This window comes from Rhinolophus hipposideros, assembly GCF_964194185.1.
Source record: "Rhinolophus hipposideros genome assembly, chromosome: 21".
Lineage (NCBI taxonomy): Eukaryota > Metazoa > Chordata > Mammalia > Chiroptera > Rhinolophidae > Rhinolophus > Rhinolophus hipposideros.
In genome coordinates, this window is record NC_138067.1 from 35,967,748 (window position 1) to 35,986,148 (window position 18,401).

General features: G+C 52.3%; 3 protein-coding genes across 4 annotated transcripts; 2 read left to right on the plus strand and 1 right to left on the minus strand.

Moving 5' to 3' along the window:
- Positions 1–876: 876 nt before the first annotated feature.
- Positions 877–5,842, plus strand: LIN37 (lin-37 DREAM MuvB core complex component). 2 transcript variants are annotated; one of them, XM_081030581.1, is made up of 9 exons: positions 877–1,083; positions 3,661–3,736; positions 3,930–3,977; positions 4,285–4,314; positions 4,396–4,481; positions 4,567–4,733; positions 5,324–5,464; positions 5,553–5,626; positions 5,710–5,842. In XM_081030581.1, exons 1-9 carry the CDS (start codon positions 1,050–1,052, stop codon positions 5,789–5,791), a joined length of 738 nt encoding a protein of 245 aa, XP_080886707.1. In that variant the 5' UTR covers positions 877–1,049; the 3' UTR covers positions 5,792–5,842. The 2 variants fall into 2 exon arrangements, with proteins under 2 accessions (XP_080886707.1, XP_080886708.1); XM_081030582.1 differs by having other exon boundaries at positions 881–1,083; positions 5,382–5,464; positions 5,710–5,837.
- Positions 5,843–5,893: 51 nt separating this feature from the next.
- On the minus strand, positions 5,894–8,637 carry HSPB6 (heat shock protein family B (small) member 6). Its single transcript, XM_081030583.1, has 3 exons — positions 8,094–8,637; positions 7,035–7,157; positions 5,894–6,931 (listed from the first exon to the last, which is right to left on the minus strand). Exons 1-3 carry the CDS (start codon positions 8,289–8,291, stop codon positions 6,761–6,763), a joined length of 492 nt encoding a protein of 163 aa, XP_080886709.1. The 5' UTR covers positions 8,292–8,637; the 3' UTR covers positions 5,894–6,760.
- Positions 8,638–9,448: 811 nt separating this feature from the next.
- Positions 9,449–16,900, plus strand: PROSER3 (proline and serine rich 3). Its single transcript, XM_081030580.1, is given in 11 exon segments — positions 9,449–9,568; positions 10,709–10,911; positions 11,744–11,871; positions 11,975–12,084; positions 12,738–12,820; positions 12,915–13,054; positions 15,112–15,284; positions 15,401–16,310; positions 16,400–16,481; positions 16,639–16,730; positions 16,733–16,900. Coding segments are annotated over 10 exon segments (1,905 nt in total). The 5' UTR covers positions 9,449–9,568; positions 10,709–10,756; the 3' UTR covers positions 16,765–16,900.
- Positions 16,901–18,401: the final 1,501 nt, after the last annotated feature.

Below are 18,401 nucleotides of genomic sequence, written 5' to 3' on the forward strand. Positions count from 1 at the left end.
ATGCAGAACCAAGAAAGGAATAATGCTTCTATTCCTAGGGGCTGTTATCTTGTACTGGTAGTATGTGAATTTGAAAACATTATTTTCCCACTTGACCTCGGTATTCTCATCCGTAGTGTTGATCACAATGCTACTTCCTAGAATTGATCTGGGTCAACGCATATGTGGTAAATTGAAGTTTCCCATTGTCTGAAGATGTCTGCTTTATCAGAGAAGGCTTCCTTGACCATCCCTACCTTGGTACTCAGTATGGCCCTTTCAGGCTGTATTCTTTTCCCTACTACGTCTCATTAAATTGTTGTACTTGTTTATTGCCTATCTCCCATCTTCTAAAATAAAAACTCTATTAGGGCAAAGATTTCTGTCTGTTTCGTTCACTGAGTGTCCCCCATGCCTAGAAGAGTGACTCCCACACTAATAAATATTTGCTAAGTGAATGAGGTTGTGCCTGAAAAGAGATTAACAGGTAACTGGCACCTAGCGAGTGTTCAGTAAAAGGGAATGCAGCCTAACTTAAGACTTGTCTTCCTATTAGGGACAAGAGAGACTCCCACGGTTAAATAAATCCTGATAATACTTAAACTGGTGTTACTCAAAGCTTCTAACCCAAGTTCCAAAAAGCCTCACGATTCCCTGATCCTACGTCTCCCACCGTGCCTCGCGCGGCGCAGGCGCCGTTACTCTGGCGGAGTCTCCGGAGCTAGAACTACACCTCCCAGAAAGCACCCCGGGATGTCGTTGGTTTGTTTCCGGAAACGCGTCCTCAGAAAGGTGGGACTTAGAGCTGGGAGCCGACAGCGGCAGCTGTCAATTGGTTAGGGTGCGAGATCGAGGGTTGCACTGACTAATAGGAACAAGCGAATGTCGAAAGGACCCGCCCACAGAAAAACTAGAGGTGGCGGGTCGTGGCCGGACGCTGCTCAGGGTGGAGTACTGTCCGCACAGGAATCATATCTTTGACCTACCCCCGTCTGCCTCTGGCCTTGACTTATGATCCTAGGTTCTTTTGGGCTCCTCTGACCCAGCTAGCCAGACCCCAGATCCAAACCATGTTCCCGGTGAAGGTGAAAGTGGAGAAATCAGGTGAGCATCCCGAGGTCGGGGGCGTGTAGGGGAGCACGGGACTGAACAGGTATGGGAGTCTCGATAGACAGGATTATCGTGATAAGAGGGACTACGCGATTTCTCCCTGCAGCCCTTCTGACTATCGCTATGTCAGGCATCGAGCGATTTCTGCCACCTGCATAATCTCCATAGGTCTGTGCTCAAGATAGCTTTAAGATTGAATGGTGGTGGCTCAAGCAGTGTGGTGCAGTAAGACATGGGAGTCCCGAACCGTGTGTCTAAAAGGACTCTTGGCTCTGCCTCAGATTCTCCATTTGCAGCAGAGGTCATGAGTCTAGCATTGTGCTGAATGCCTGATGTACAGGGAAACTTAATCCTCATAGTCACTGTATTTCAATGATCCTAGGAAGTAGGCAGTGTGGTAAATGGGGAAACAGAAGCTGAGAGAGAGGAAGTTATTTTGGGCTGGAGACGGAGCTGATGGGAACCCAGGACTGGAATGTTAAGGGCAGTGGAAGAGGCACAGAATCCAGACCAAAAAATAGTAGTAAAATGGTGTCGGATGTTAAGATGGTATAAGTGGTAATAAAACGAAAAAGGAGAAGGCAAGGAAATCAAGACTGAGGCAAAGTGAGGGAGAGAGCCATGAGGCTATGTGAGGGAACAGCGAATCAGACCAAAGAAATAGCTTTGAAAAGGCCCTGAGATGGAAGCCTTGTCTGGCCTGGTTAAGGACCAGCAGGGAGGCCAGTTTGGCTGGAACAGACTGAGTGAGGTAGAGAGTGTGAGGAGATAGGGTCAAAGAGGAGAGAGGAGAGGGACAGATTTTGTGGGCCCAGGATAGGACTTTGGGTTTTGCTCTGAGGGACATAGGGGAGGGTTTTGAACCGAGTGAGTTAATAAAGATGCCCCTGAAATGCCAAAAAAATCATGGGTGGAAAAGTGAAGGGGCCCTGACCACAAATGATGGTAGTGGGTAGGGGAAAGGGTAGGTAGGGCCATGGAGGCCTGTGAACACCATGCTAAAGATCTCAAACTCTGTCCTGGGACACTGCAGGCTTGGAGGATTGTAAGGGGAGGATCGGGGTCAAGCTTGGTTTTAGGAAGATTTTCCTGGTCACCTTGTGGCGAGTGGATCAGAAGGGGAGACTGAGGATGGGACCCCAGGGGAAGGAAGGAAAAGTACCAGGGTGGATGGTGTAGGGTTGGGATAGGTGGAAGAGAAACTCAGGAGGCCAAGCGGACAGGTCATGGGGTTGGTGGGCTGGGGTTGGGGAGGGAGAGAGGTGTTTATGTTGAGGCCCAGGGAGGGACTGGGGACAGTGGGGCTACCCTTGATATGGGGGCCCTGGAAAGGATAAGTTTAGAGAGACACTGAGGCCAGTGTGAGACCCAGTAGTTGGAAGGAGCCTGGGCAATGTCCAGGGGGAGGTGTCCGGGAGTCCATGGCATCCCAAGATTTGAGGTTCAGGAGGGAAATGGGTGCTAGGAAAAGAGATATGGGCATGAACCATTCCTTGGCTCCTGCCTAAACCTTTTTGTTAGAATCTCAGCTGCTCCCAACCTCCCACCCCCACATTGTCTCTCCTCTGATTGATATTGGGAATCCCTGCGTTTCCTGGTCTCCTCAGGAAGTCCCAGGGCTTGCCAGAGCCATGTCCCCAAGTATCCTTCCAGGCTCTGAGCACTGGGCCAGAGTGCCTACTAGTTGGAAGAAAAGAGCAAACACCACAATGGGTGAGAGGTGAATATTTATAACATCATTACCTCCTTTAAGTTCTGTGATGAAGGGAAGCAAACACACAGGCTCATGGGGTCAGGTAGGGCTTGTGGCATTCAGGAAGGTGGGTCCGGATCTCGTTTCCTGGGGGGGGAAAGCCAGAGTGGGTATTTTGGGTGAAATCTCCCAATTATTAAATGTCAGCTCACTCAGATTTAATTCGGATTTAAAATAACACCACTGCCTCAGCCAAATGAAGCACAACTAGGGACTGGATTCTGCACCTAGTTTGAGCCCCTGCCTTATAACTTCAGCTGTGGAGTCAGAGGCCTGGGTGCAAATCCTCAGCCCAGCAAATTTTCTAGCTGTGTGACTTTGGGCAAGTACCTAACATGTCTGTGCCTCAGTTTCATCATCAGTACAATGAGGGTAAAATTCATACCTACCTGCCAGGGTTATTGTGAGAATTCAGTGATTTAACATGTGTGGTGTGCTTGGAACAAGGCTTGGCACATAATAAGCATTCTGTACATGCTACTTATTATTGCATTCTGCTAAGAGATTTGTATACAATATAGGTTTTACATAAACCTTACAATAGTCTTAGCAGATAGATATCATTTGAAGCCCCATTTTCAAAATGAGGATACAGGCTCAGTGAGGTAAGATGATTTGACTTAGGTCACACAGGCGCATGTGGGGCAGCCCTGGAACCCAAGCTCTTGCTCATCACTTCAGTAGTCTCTGTCCCCTACACCTTCAGCACGCCTGGGCCTGGCTCTAGGATTGTCTACGCATACCGTTCCCCAACCCAGTTGGCTGGCCACCTGTCTTGGGTCTGGGAATTGACTCCTGCCTGGTACCTTCTTCCCCAGAGTTGGAGATGGCCAAGGCCCGGAACCAACTGGATGCCGTTCTGCAGTGTCTGCTGGAGAAGAGTCACATGGACAGGTTGGGACCTGGGCCAGCATACGGTCATAGGGAGTTGGGGGCCCTGGCAGGTTGGACCCTCTGGTCCTGGGTGCATCTGGGTGGGACCCCAGAACCTTGCTTAGGGAGGAAGGGGCCCAATGGAGAGGCCACTCAGTGCCTTCCCACTTCGGGTCCTCAGAACCCTGAGCCCACAGTTCTTTTCTGCCACCAGGGAGCGTCTGGATGAGGAAGCTGGAAAGACCCCCTCAGACACCCACAAGTAAGTGTTGTGGATGGGGTCTGTATCTGAGGGTTTGGGGTGGATGAATTCTCCCCTCATCCAAGCCCTGACCACTCGGCGCCGTGCTTCCTCCACCACAGTACCCTGGGGCAGCAGAAGCGTAGGTCCCCTCATAGTTGGTACCTAACGCCCCAAGGGTGTGGGTGGGACACAAGGCCTAAGGGGTTCGTGGGGGCCATGTGAGCATCTCAAGCTGGATCTCAGTATCTCTAGGGTGCCCTTTGGGGGGTTTTGAGCAGGCATTTGTTCAAGGGTCAGCCTGCTGACACCTTGTCTCTCCCCACAGGGATTGCTCCATCGTGTCCACCGGCAAACGGTAAGGTGGCAGGGGCCCCAGCAAGGTGACAAGAGGTCCCCAGACTCCGCCCTGGTCCTGAGGTTCTCCCAACCCACACAGGCCATCCGCCCGCTTCCCCCACCAGAGGAGGAAGAAGAGGAGGGAGATGGATGATGGGCTGGCAGAGGGAGGGCCACAGCGAACCAGTGAGTAGGTGGTGGCCCTAGAGGGCGGTCAGCGATAGCGGGTTATGTGAGCAGGTTCACATACCTCCCACTCCCACCACCCTAGACGCGTATGTGATCAAGCTGTTTGACCGGAGTGTGGACTTGGCTCAGTTCAGTGAGAACACACCGCTGTATCCAATCTGCCGTGCCTGGATGCGCAACAGCCCCTCAGTGCGTGAGCGTGAACGCTCGCCGAGCTCACCGCTGCCCCCACTGCCTGAGGATGAGGAGGTAGGATGGGTGGTAGGCCCCTGCCCATCAGCCAACGAGGGCAGTGGGTAGATGGTCACAAGATAGCTTCCCCCCAAGCTAGTGGGATAGACAGGCATAGGTTTCTATGTCTCTGAAATGACTCCTGGGTCCAGTAAGGCACACAGATATGAACCCTTGGGCTGGCGGTATAGATGGAGCTCCCTAGAATAGACAGACATGACTACCTGGTCTAGGAGAGGGAGGGGACAGCATTCCCCTGGGCAGATATATGTAACCTCCAAGATTAGGGATCCTCAAGAGCTGGGGGGCTGAGCAGGGGTCCTTAGTGTAAACAGGTATAGCCACCTGGTCTAAGGGAGTAAATAGGGACCCCCTGGGCTGGGCACGGGTGGATAGGGGTTCCTGGGTTGAATAGGAAAACGGATCCCTGGGGCAGATAGACCTGACCCCCAAATTGGGTAAGTTCCCTACCCTTCAGCGATGACTCCTAAGTACGTATCCCTGGTGAGACCCTCATGTCAGTGGGAAAGGCAGGAGGGGTGAAATGTGTACCTCTGGCCCTCTTTTCTGACTCTCTTGGGTCTGGTGTGGGGCTCTTGTGTCCCTAGGGTTCAGAGGTCACTAACAGCAAGAGTCATGATATATATAAGCTGCCTCCACCCACAGCCCCTGGGCCACCTGGAGATGCTTGCAGATCCCGAATCCCATCCCCACTACAGCCTGAGACCCAGGGTACCCCTGATGATGAGGTAGGTCTGCAAGGCTGGCCTGGGGCCATGGGACATACGTTGTGGTGTTTGGGCATGGCCACCCAGCCTGACTTATCTGCCCACACAGCCCTCCGAGCCTGAGCCCTCACCCTCCACACTCATCTACCGCAACATGCAGCGCTGGAAACGCATCCGCCAGAGGTGAGTATCCCCAACCTGCTTGGCCCACTCTGGCCTCCCCCAGCCGCTGAGTCCTCCCTCTGCTTCACTACCCCCCACTGCAGGTGGAAGGAGGCATCTCATCGGAACCAGCTTCGTTACTCAGAGAGCATGAAGATCCTACGGGAGATGTATGAGCGACAGTGATATTCCTATCCTCCCCCCACACCCCAATAAACATTCCCCTCCTCACACTGGCCTCTCATTGCTCCAGCCCATTCTTCCCGGCCCAGACATAAAACAGTCAGCACGGCTCTAGCACATTTATTGGGGGAGTGGGCCTAGGTAGGAGTGAGGGGATGGGGCAGCAGGGAATTCAAGGAGGGAGAAAGATTGCGGGGAATCAAAGAAAGTGGCTGCTGGGCTGGTTCTTGGGTAATGAGAGGGGTCTGGAAGGTGGACGGCCTGTAGTTAGAGACTTGAAGGTCAAGACAGTGACTGGGGAGGTTCTGGGTAGAGTTGCTAATGGGAGCTAGGATATTGTGCAGAATCTGGCGCGATGGGCAGGGTGTCTGCATTTGGAGGTTGAGGGTCCCAATTGGCCTAGAATAGGTGTCTATGGATGGGGATCAGAAAAGGGATTCTAGAGTCTGAAGGTGGGTTGGGGGACCGGGTGGCAGGGAGTGGAGTGTCTGGTTGGAATGAGGTGGAGGACCAGGCCTGGATGGTCTGGGATGGGAGGTCTGTGCAGTCTGGGACATTTGAGGGGTACAGGGGATTATGCTTGACTGTCCTAGGGTGGGGACAGGGCTGTCTACACCATAATGTGGTGTCAGAGTAGAGATGTGTTTGTAGAGGAGTCAGAAGGAAATAGAGGAGGGAGTTGTGAGTGGGCTTATATGCCAAGAAAGTGGGGTCAGTGGGCATGCGAGACTAGGCTGAGGGATTGTGAGGTCTAGAAACTAGGGAGGTGTGGGGGTGTTGAAAGCTGAGGGAGTATGAGAGCAGGAGAGTCTGGAAAGGTCTAGGTTCTGGGCTGAGTCTAGGTTCGAAGGGTAATGGCAGGATCCTAGATAGGGTGTTCTTGGCACACTCATGACATCTGGCTGGCAGAGTCAGATCACCTTTAAAAGAGGGGTCTGAGGTGACTCCCGGGGTTCAGGCCAGCCCAGAACTCTACTTGGCAGGAGCTGCTGATGGCGGTAGTGGAGCCTGGGCTGGCGCAGGTGCAGCCTGGATGGATAGGACGCCCTCCGGGGACAGCGCAGACGTCACTGAGGCAGGGTCCACACCAGGCGGCAAGCGGTAGCGGCGGTGGAACTCGCGTGCGACGAATCCGTGCTCATCCTGGAAGGCGAGAGGCTTGAGCGACCGGCCCTTGCCTCTCACTGCCCCCACCATCGGCCAGCGGATCCCACCCCTGGTTCTGGCCCTCCCCCAGCGGCCTCACCGGGCGCTCCTCGTGGCGTGCGTGCACCTCCACGTGTTCGCCAACAACCTTGACAGCGATTTCCTCCGGCGAGAAGTGCTTCACATCCAGCATCACCGAGAACTGCCCAGGGTCTGTCGGCACCTGCGTAGACCCTGATTGTCATCGGCTGGTCGAGGCTCCCGGGACCCAGCCAGGCCCCTCCCCCGTCGGTTCCGGTGCCGCAGCTGACCCTGGCCTCCGAAACTGGGGAGATCCCTTTCCTACTCCTAGCCACCGAGGACCTCTTCATCAGGAATAACTGGTTTCATCTGTCCTCCTGTAATTACTGGGATTCCCCCTCACACAGTGATGAGGCCTCCTTCCCCTGCCGGGTAAGGTACCTTCGCCCTCACAGGGTGAGACCCTCCCCCTCTCCAGCGTCGACGCCCCCATAGCGTGTGCTCCTGGGGCCCATACTGCCAACCCCCACCTCCAGAAATCGCCAAGATGTCTCTTACTGGTCTCCAGAGTCTTCGTTCTAACCTCCCACTCAAGTCACGGGACCGCCTGCGTCCTCAGCAGTTACTAGTACTCCTCCCCAACTTTTCAGACTGGCCAGACCCCCTCCCCCCTTTCTCAAGTCACAGGACCCTTCCGCCGCTCTGCCTCTCCAGGATACATAGGGTCGCCCCACACAGTCTCCACACTCTCTTCCCCAAGAATAACAAAACATCCCCTCCCCGCAGGAGTCACTGAGAGCCCCCACGCCCTTCACTATAATTGGACTCCCCTTTCTCCTACAGATCCCTTGGGTCACTAGCCTCATCAGAATCATGAAGACACCCCTCAGAGTGACCGCCCCCACCCTATCAGTCCCCTCAGAGCTGAGACCCTCCTCCGATCAACGGAGATCCCCGACCCCCTTCAATAATCCGGCCTCTTGAGATTCCCTACTCGGGGAACTCCGGAAGCCCCTCTGAGTGACCGGACTCTCCACCCTGTTCAAAGTCAAGGGACATTCCCTCACCCTCCCTCACAGTTACCAGGACCCTGAGCCTTGTAAGTGGTCGGGTTACCGCCCCTCCCCAGGCCTGGCACCTGGGCGGCAGGCAGCGCCACGCTGGGTGCGCGCAGATAGTAGGGCGCCAGCGCGGCGGGGCAGAGCGAAGCGAGCTCGGCCTCCAGCAGCCCCTCGCCGAAGCGCTGGTCGAAGAGGCGCCCGGGCGCCGAAAGCCCAGGCAACGGGGCCGAGGCGCGGCGCAGCCAAGAGGGCTGCACAGGCACGGGGATCTCCATTCTGTTCCTCCACCACCCCAGGCTCCGCAGTGCCCCAGAGTGCGCCGCTGCTGCTTTATAGTACGCCCTGTGTCCGCCCCTAGGCGGGCCGCCCGGGGACACTGGGACCGCGGCCAGACCCGGCCACTAATAGAGCCTTATTTAGAAAGCCAAACAATGACTTGGCCATTTAGTAAGCGCCTGCTGGATGCCAGAGAGGTATCAAGATCCCCCAATTTCTCGAAGGGGAAACTAAGGCTGAGAAGGCGGAGCCTTGCCGGAGTAGGGAGCACAGCGTGGCGTTTGGGACCCAGGGCCTGAGAAGCCCTCCTCAGAGCTCCCAGTCCCTTTACTCCACCCCCGCCCCGCAGGCAGCTCTGGGGATGACGCAGATGGCGGTCTTAGGAACAGAATTCTGGGTACAGAGAATGCGGTAGACGGGCCAGGCTGTCAGGAGGAGACAGAACAGACTCTACTCCCATCTCAGCCCAGCCCCCAGCAAGCTGGACCTAATTCTGTGCCTCTGACTCAGTCTCGGATGTGCAGGGTAGCGGGGTCTGCCAGGTGAGCTGCAGCCAGGGGGCGTGGGCAAGAACAGTCCAGGCTGGCCTCCGGGGGGCCGCGCGCCTGGCCCGAAATAGCTCGTTTTGATCCCTCTACCTCGGCCAGGAGCCCAGGCCTGGCACTTGGTGCAACCAGCTGCTCCTGCAGCAAGACGGAAGTGGTTAGGTGGCCGGGTGGGACCGGCCTCAGGTCCGACTGATGCAGGGAGGTCCGTTAGAAAGGGGACAGTCTCCCTGATAGCCCCTACAACGGGAAAAAACAGTAGTTAGAATGGAGTCTGGACGAGATTTCTGCAGCAAGAGGGGGCGTGGTTGGAAAACGACTGCAGGAAAGACTGCTTTAGAACCCCTTCCTAACCTCGAGCCCAGTCTTACATCCTTTCCATTGGTCCGGAGGCTTGCCAATTACTGCTGCACGCTACGGCTGTCCAATCAAACACGTTTTCTCAGTCAGGCCGACATTGCAGCCAGTTGTGAGACTCCCCTCTTTAGCCACTTTCCAATTACTTTTGTTTTCCTCTCTATCATTGGTCGCCTTTGAGGTCGCTCTTTCCCGCGCGGGCACTCCCAGAGAGGGACGGGGCTGATAGGGCATTGCTAAGCGACAAAGATGTGTGCTGAGTCAGTCCGCTGAAGTAGCTGAGCAGGCAGAAGCGCCGAGGTAGCTGCGGGATGAACCGCAGGTGAGGCCGATCCGTTTCCCGGGGAGCACAGGAGGCCTGAGGAGGACCAAGGGTGAGAGCAACACAGCCTAGAGTCCGGAGTCGCGTTTTCAGCCGCATGGAACTACATCTCCCAAGATGCTCCACAGCCTTTGGCAGCTCCTGCCTTGGACTTCACCATCCCGGGAGGCCCATGCTTCTTACGTTCCGCTCTCGTAGAGGCCCCAGGGTCTTTTGTTCTTCTAAGTGTGTCCAGGGGCATCTTCGAAATTAAGTTTCTTAATTTTGAAATTGTCCCCAGACCTCCATGTGTTTTGTTTTTGACGTTTCTTGCTTAGGCGGAACCCAGAGACTGATGGGGGCTGTAGTCCATCTACCCTTTTCTTCTTAGACAATGTCCCAAGAATTTATGGGAAATGTACTGTGATAGGGTTTAGCAGTGGTTCTTAACCCGAGCTTCACTTCAAAATCACCTGGGTCGCTGCGAAAAAGATACAGATGCCTAACCCCCCTTCCAGATAATTCTGATTCTTTTGGTCTGGGGTGAGGACCATGCACCTGTATTTTAAGCAATTCCTATGTTTTTCTCTTTTGAGAATGCTCCAAGGGCTGGTGGGAATGTGCCTCCAGTATTAATAAATTGAATGTGCAGTGATGCTTCATGAGAATTATAGCCCATCTCGTTCAGGAATCCATGTGGAGTTGTAGTCTAGTTCTGCCCTCCTCTTTCTACCCTCCCACCTTGATGCTATCCCCTCCTCTGATGCCCCCCCCCACCACCAGGGCTGCAGTGACCATGCTCTGCCTACCAACCCCACTCTCCCCTTGGAGCCTGCCAAGATAGCCCCTTTGGGGATGCTTCCCTGGGTCGAAGCTACTACTGGCCATTTGAAGCCAGACCTGGCATGCCAAGGTGAGGACACTCCACAGAGAATGCTGTGTGCCTGCCCCATAGCGAGAGAGTGAGGACTGGAGGGAAGGAAGACATGCGATAAGAGATGGGGGTGAGACAGTAAGAGACAGTTCCTCCTCCCCTCCCTATGGCCTTATCTAGTCCTTTACCGCCTAGATCCCCCACCACAGCCTCATTTGCTCTGAGTTACCATTGTGAGATGTATTTCCTCTCCTCTGGACCGAGACTTCATGTATGTCTGTTTCCCTACAGGGATGACCCCAGGCCTTACTTTTTTTCTCTCTACCTCCCCGATCTTAGGCTCTGAGCCCATCCAGGTCCCAGGGATCCAGGATCCCAGAAGCTCCCATGGCTCTGACCACAGGTCTCAACTCCCCTGAGCTGTTAGAGGAGTCCTGGCCATCCAGCTCAGGGACCCCTTCCCCACCCAGGACCACTGAGGAACAGATGGTTGCTTCCACACCATTCACGCTGATTGATAATAGTGACTCTGTGGTAGCCAAGTAAGTACCAGCAACCCTGAAGGGAAAGAAACGTTGCGGGGGTAAGGGGGCGAAGCGGGGCATTCCATAATAATCATCACAGCCAGAGCTGTTTATGCAGCTCTTTTAAGACCATACTTCATTTGGGTTAAGAGTTCTGGAGCTGGGCTGCCTGGGTTCAAATCCCAGCTCTGTCATTTACTCTCTGTATGATCTTGGCCTCAGTTCCTTCATCTGTAAATTGGAGATATTAACAACACATATCCCCTAGAGCTGTTTTAAGCTTTCAATGAGTTAGTTACTTACTATCTATAAGACATCTATAACAATGCCTAGTGAGCACTTGGATTTGTAGGACATGAGTTCAGCTGCTGTAACAGAGTCCTAAATTAATTGTGGCTTAAACAGGATAGTATTTATTTCTCCCTTACCTAATAGTCCACGCAGAAGTAATGAGGCTGATATGGCAGCCCCTAGTTGAGATGTCAGAGACAGTTTCCTTCTATCTTGTTGTCCTCCCAACCCCTAGGCTGTTGCCCTTTCCTTCATGGACCAGAATGTCTCCCTACCACATCCACTTTCCAGAATCACATTCCTTCATACCCTGTTAGAACCTAGTTACCTGGCCATAAAGCTGCAAGGACACCTGGTAAATGTATCTATAGAAGAGTGGCTACGTGCCCAGTACTAGTCTTACATAATATTGCATTACTATGTAAGAAAAGAGAATGGATATTGAGGGACAACTACCAAGCGCTGCGATGGTGCTCAAAAAACATTGGCTATTGTGATTACTATTGTTATAATTTGATTCTCCTCACCCCACCCACCTCTCATTCTCTTATGCCCACAGGTACATCAACCGGTTCCGCCAGGCTCAGCCCACAAGCCGAGAGGAACGCCAGCCTGCAGGCCCAACCCCAGCTGACTTTTGGTGGCTGCGGCCTGAATCTCTAGACCCTAGCAGTCAACATGCAGCAGGTACCTGCTTTAGTCCCATCTACTCCTGGCGTAAAACATTTCCTGATCAATGTCCTCAGCAGCCACGCCTACTGGCCCTCCTAAATCAATTGGGGCTTCTCAGCAGGAGCCAGTGACCGAGAAGAAAGACCCAACGCAGCAATCTCGACTCTTGCCAAGGTGGCCAGTGCATCGCAGGCTAAGGCTATGGCCCCCCTTCAAGAAATAAAGCAGGTGACATCCCCATCCACTCCTTCCTCTTGGTACATGAACTGACAGTACCAGCCGGGATAGAATTAGAGTCAATCCCCAATTCAAGGAAGCTTAAACAAAAAAAGGAGGATTTGTTTGCTAATGCAGTAAAAAAAAAAAATCCAAAAGTAGATGCTTTCAGGCATGGTTGAATCGGTGTTTGAACACTATTAGGAGGAACTTGACTCTTGGCTCTCTGTACCTGTTTGCTGGGCTCAGTCTCAGGCAGGCTTTCCCTTCAAAGTAACTAAGATGGCCCTGGTAGCTCTAGGTTTCTAATTTATTTAGTTAATGCACATGAAAGAGAAGGCTTTTCCAATAGCTCCATCCAGAGCCTCAAGGCTTACTCTCATTCGCTCACCATAACTGTGATCCAGAGGACAGAATGTTATGATTAGTCAGGCCTGGTCAGGAAAGTAGGGTCAACCCTTCTCCCACAACAATGATTGCACTGAGGGGTGGTGAATCCACAGAGGAAACTGAGTCATTCTTCCCTTGGGAGGAGGAGGATCTTCTAAGCCAGAATGTGAGGGTACCAGGTGGAGGGCAGATTTGCACTCCAGGCCCTCTATCTAGAGCCCTTTTCCCAGCAGCCTTTGGGACGAGAGCTGACCTCTGACCCTCTCACCTTATAGAACCTCAACACATGGAACTCATCCCTGCTGGACCTGGAGACACTGAGCCTGCAAAGCAGAGCTGCCAGGCTGCTGAAGCGCAGGTGCCTCTCCCACCCCCATGATCTTCCCCACTCTTACAGCGCCAGGCCCAGCCCTGGAGACTCTTGTTGCCTCACTTCTGCCTTCTCCCTGCAGCAAGGCCTCCATTTCCTCCTCCTCCCGCAGTCCCAGCGATGCCAGCAGCTCCTCATTCCCCATCAGCTCTGATGGCACCTCTCCCTTCTCCATGACCTTCACCCCCGAATCCTGCGAGGGTTCTGAGCCCAAGGCACATGGTAAGTTCTGGGAGGCAAGAATTGAGAGCAGTCTGGGTGGGAATCCCAGCTATGTGACCTTGGGCCTCTCTGGGCCCTCCTTGTTTCCCCAACTTTAAAGCAGGCATAATAATAGTAGTCCTCTGCTGTGGGTGTTGTGCGGATTAAAGGAGTTGGTGAATACATGGAGTACTAAGCACAGCTCTGTTAACAGTGGCTACCATTCATATGACAGGTTTTCTCTGTCCTGTCTGCCACTCTGAACACAAAGCTCTAAAATCAGAAAGCTTTTTGCAAATTTGGTACCACACCTGGTTTGACAGCAAAATCCGACCTCAACAATGAGGATATTTATAATGTATCTATCTATCTATTCTATCTGTCTATCTAGCTTTATCTCATTTAGGGCGCTATTCATACTTTTTGCTATGGATATATTACATTGAACCATATGAAATTTTTGCCTTTGTAAGTAAAAAATGGTTGAATGTTGGCAATTGCATATTGTTCGACCAAATACGAATGTGTTTGAATCTGGTGTACTGCCCCAAACCCGTTTACACTGTATATACCATGCAACTTTGCTAAAATAAGCAAACTGTTGAACATTCAAAGTTCTGCCCCCAGGATTTTCAGAGATGAGATTAAGGACCCGTGTTACTATTACTGCCATCATTGTTGTTACTTTGACTCTATGCCCACCCAGGTCCTGGGATGCAATGGTGCACAGGACAGGTGCAATGGTGCACAGGACAGCTCTGTTTGTCTTGGCTCCCATAAGTGGGAACAGACAAGCACAAGTAAATAGAGCTGTTCGTGCATGTTGTGTGATCCTGCTCAAGCACTTGTCTGTCTGATTCTTCCCTCTAAGTTTCACCTTTTATTCACCTCTTGTTCCTGAGCCTCAGTTTTCTCATCTGTAAAATGGGGATAAAACTAGTATCTACTTCATGAGTTGTTTAGTACACTAAATTTATCCATTCATTCATCGAACAAACATTGAGTCCTACTGTGTATGAGGCCCTAGTGAACCCACCATACATAGTCATACCTTCAGGGCTCTCAAAGCATAGTGAGTGTGGAGCAGAGAACTACATAACCCCACAAACAAATGTGAAAGTAAGCAGAAAAGAGGGCCATGCAGGAGAGGACAGTGATACTAGGAAGTCAGAGAAGGCCTTCCCTGAAGAAGTGTTATCTCAGTGGAGACCTGAATTATGAAGGTGGGGACAGAACCCTCTAGCATGTACAAAGGATCTGAGGTGGGAGGGAGCATGGTGCAGACAGTGGACTAGAAAAGGCAAGAGGTAGGGGTGCGAGTAGTGTGGGATAAGATGGGAGAGATTGGCAGGGGTCAGATTACATTGGGCCATGTAGGCATGGTGAGGCATTTGGTCATTATCTTAGTACTGGGGAGCCATGGGAGGGTTCTGAGCAGGGAGGGGACACGATCTTCCTTGAGTGTTAACAGACTCCCTCTGGCAGCTATCAACTCCCAGTGAGAAACACTGGAAGTTTGGCTTGGGCCAGAGCCTCAGGAGCAGAGTAGAGGGAAGTGGCCAGGTTTAGAAGTAGAATCACAGGATTGTTCCACACATCTTTTTGGGGGATATAGAGGGGAGAGGTCTAAGATGATGCCCCCCCCTTCTCTGTCCAGCATCAGATGGTAGGGCTTCTGAGAGACAATAGTAGCCCTACTGATTATGACTGATTAAATAATGCTCTGGATGATGGGAAAGATGTCCTTTTGCCCCGCTGGACTAGGGACAGCCAGTGGCCCTTCCTTAGTCACTGCTGTATTGAGCCAGAACAGTGCCTGGCTCAATAGTAAGAGCTCAATAAATATTTGTTAATGAGGGAAGAATTGAATGATGACAGGTTGAGAAGCCCATAAGTCCTCTCTCTCCTCTGTCTCTGCCCCTTCCCACTTCCCACTCCAGAGAGGAGTTGGGACATTATCTGGAGAGCCTGTCTGAATAGTCTTCTGGTACAGTCGAAGGGTGTGTGCACAGGCTGTCACTGGGTTGCTCATCACCGGTGCTTCTATCTTACCTCTCTTCCCTCTACTTACCCCGAAGCAACTCCAGCACCAGCCCCCATCCCAGCTCCAACTCCAGTCTCCTCCCTGGCACCCCTGCGGCCAGAGGATGACATTCTGTACCAGTGGCGGCAGCGGCGGAAGTTTGAACAGGCTCAGGGTCAGGGTGACAGAACTTGGATGCTGCCAGGGAACACTGCCCTCACCACTCAGGTGAGCTGGGGGAGGGAGGAACCTGAGGGGCTGAGGAGGTATCCTAAGGGAAGTTAGAGGAAAGAAGGGGTAGGCTGGTGGGACTGAAGACACTCTTCTCTTTCTCTCTCTCTCAGGTCCCTGTCCCCATCTGTCTGCCAACCTCTCCTGCCCCTGCAGAGACCCTTGGTTCCCTGGGAACACAGCCTAACTGTGTTCCATTTTGGGGCAGTGTGGCCCGGCCTGTTCCCCCGGAAGCCATCCATGTGGAGAGGCCTCCTATTCCCCCAGGGTTCTCTCCACACATCTTTTGGGGCTCCAGCCCCCATGCGTTGTTCTGGGCCCCGCAGTTGGGTCCCTGGGTACCTCTTGGGGCCGTTCCCCACGTGCCCCCGACCTCTACTGTGTACCCTACCGCTCCCCAGGGCCTGCCCACCCCCACACCAAGCAACCCCACTCAGACTGAGAGGCAGAGCCCTAAGCTTCCGAAGGGTAGAGCCCGGTGCCAGGAGCCTGCTGGGCGAGCAGTTGAAGAGGAACCTGGCCCGCAGCTCCGAGGCGCCCTGGGCCAGGTAGTGACGGCTCGCCTATTCCCGGATTGCCTGGAGAACATGCCCCCTCTCCTCGAGGGTCGGCCACCACTGCAATCTGAATCTTCAGAAGTCAAGGCCACACACACACAAACCAATATTACTCCCTCTCTCTCAGAGGTCAGGCCCCCTCTCTCTAATTCAGAGTTTCCGCAGGCGGAGACTGGGCCGGGTGGGTCTAAAGCCAAAGCCAAGTATCGGACTGCCAAGGCCACGCCTCCCGCAGCGAGGCCAGTGCTTTGCAAGGACAAAGAAAATCCCTCAGCTGTAGTCAGGCACTCTCAACCCAAGGTCCCACCCCCTCCAGTTGAGGAGGTGTCCATAAGCGTCAAGGCCCCGCCCTCTGCATTCAAGGCAGGGTCTCTAGAGGCTGTGGTCACGTCCCCACCCCCTGCTGACCACCACCCGGTGGAGGACCTGCTTTCCCAGGCCACTCGACTTCTGCAGGCTGCTGAAGGTGAGCTGATACGTGTGGCTGCCCTGATCTGGATGGTGGTCAGACACCCTACGAGTCAGGCCCCCTGGAGCTCGCTTTTTTTCCTCCAGACTCCGATGGCAGCGAGTTCCAGGAGGACCCTGTACTGCAGTTGTTAAGGGCTCAGAGGGTGGAGCTGCGGAGGCAGAAAAGGTGACTATCTCCATGATTTATGACAACGGGCCCCTGAATCGTCCGAGATCTCCATTGGGTGCCCATCTCTCTTGAGCCCCTTTCCCAGAACCATCCACATCCCCAGATCCCGACCCTGAGTACATACCTCAGCCTCTACTACCTGGCTTTTTTCCAGGAAAGTGGAAGCCCAATTATCCCTCCTGCTGGGCCATACTGAAGACCCAGGGTCTTGGTCTCCTCCAGCCTGGTTGCCCCCCAGGTCTCCAAGAATGCGGCTGAGGAGGGAAGGAGCCTCACTTGAGGCCAGACGACTTTGAATTATACAAATTTTGTTTTTCCCAATGAAATATTGTTTTCAGGTTACTGGTTTTCTCTGAGAAAGGAGTTGTTCTGGAAAGGCCAAGAGTCATGCTAATTTAGGGAAATAGCTGCCCCCTTCCCCCACCCTACTTCCTGACTGTTGATGTAAAATCTCTGGTTTCATCTTCTTGGAGGGCAATGCAGGAGAGGGGTTCCAGGTAAGACTTCAGGCAAAACTGGGCCTCACCTTAACTCAGGAATAGATCCTCCTATCTCAGGGAGTCAGAAGGGACTGCCCTCTGGGCATGGAGCTAATGGGGTCATGAGAGTGTTGGACAATGGTTAGTCCTCAGTCTGACATCCTGCTTTGGTACATTGATCCCTCCCTCTTTGAAGCATTTCCTTACCCTACTTCCAGCACCCCACCCTCCTCTTCACCAGCCTGTCACTTTGGTGTGTCCTAGGGCTCTGGCCTTGACTTCTCTGTTTATACTCATTCCTAGGAGCTGCTGTCTAGTTTCATGGCTCTAAATCCCATCTCTGTTCTGTTAGTTTCCAAATTTCTATCTTCAGCCTAGACCTGGCCACTGAACCTCACACTCCTATATCCTGCTATCTGCTCACCACCCCCACTTAAAGGTCTAAGAGATGTCTCAAGCTGCACAGGTCTTAACCTGAGCTCCCAGTCTTCCACCTAAACCTGCTCCTCCCAAGCTTTCCTCAGCTTAATCCTTCTACCTGCTCAGTTCAAAAGCCTCATAGTTGTTCTTGACTCCTCTCTTTTCCTCACACCCACAGTCAGTTGACCAGCAAGTCCTATCATCTCTATCTTTAAAATCTATCCAGAACTTAATGCCTTCTTCCCCTTCCACTGCCCTCACCCTAGTCTAAGTTGTCATCACCTGTCTGGACTATTAACCTATTGTTTTGTCTGCAAGTTCTTTGAAACATTTCCCATCAAAAAATAGAATCTATGTTTCTTCTCCTTGCAGCTGGGTAGAACTTTGTGACTGTCTCCACAAAGAGAATTGCAGAGGAAGTGATACTGCTTCAAATTTCTAAACTGATTAGAAAAGATGATACAGTTTCCACCTCTTTCTCTCTCTCCCTCTCCCTCTCTCTCTCCTTCTCTCCCTTTCTCCCTCTTTCTCTTTCTCTCTGGCGTTGGAGCCTTGGGCTGCCATATAAAAAGTTCAGTTGCCACATTGGGTAGGGATTTGGGTTACACAAGTGTGTGCACTTGTCAAAATTCAGTGAAATTTGTGAATTTCATTGTACATAAAGCTTATCTCAAAAGAAAAATGTTGAATTCTAGTGAAAAATATGCATTCAAAAGTATTTAGGGGACAGTATACCAGTGTCTGTAATTTACTTTGAAATGTTTCCAAAAATTAGGTTAATGGATGAATAGAGTAGTAGGTGGATGTGAGACAAAGCAAATATAGTAAAATGTTAATGGTAAGTAAGATCTAAGTGGTGGATATATGGGTGTGCACTGTAAATTGTTCAACTTTGCTGTGTGTTAGAAACTTTTCATAATAAAATGTTGAAGAATATATAATCAGGATTATTTTGATGTCTGTATTTATAAAAACAGGAGGATGGAATAGATTTCCGTAAAAAGTAACTTCTGTATGT

Excerpts from the sequence above, each read along its gene's own strand:
- HSPB6 (XM_081030583.1), bottom strand. The coding sequence starts at position 8,291 with ATGGAGATCCCCGTGCCTGTGCAGCCCTCTTGGCTGCGCCGCGCCTCG. Across the intron at positions 7,158-8,093 it reads TGGCGCTGCCTGCCGCCCAG|GTGCCGACAGACCCTGGGCA; the intron begins GTGCCAGGCCTG and ends GGGTCTACGCAG. Across the intron at positions 6,932-7,034 it reads CACGCCACGAGGAGCGCCCG|GATGAGCACGGATTCGTCGC; the intron begins GTGAGGCCGCTG and ends CTCGCCTTCCAG.
- LIN37 (XM_081030581.1), top strand. The coding sequence starts at position 1,050 with ATGTTCCCGGTGAAGGTGAAAGTGGAGAAATCAG. Across the intron at positions 1,084-3,660 it reads GGTGAAAGTGGAGAAATCAG|AGTTGGAGATGGCCAAGGCC; the intron begins GTGAGCATCCCG and ends CTTCTTCCCCAG. Across the intron at positions 4,734-5,323 it reads CACTGCCTGAGGATGAGGAG|GGTTCAGAGGTCACTAACAG; the intron begins GTAGGATGGGTG and ends TTGTGTCCCTAG.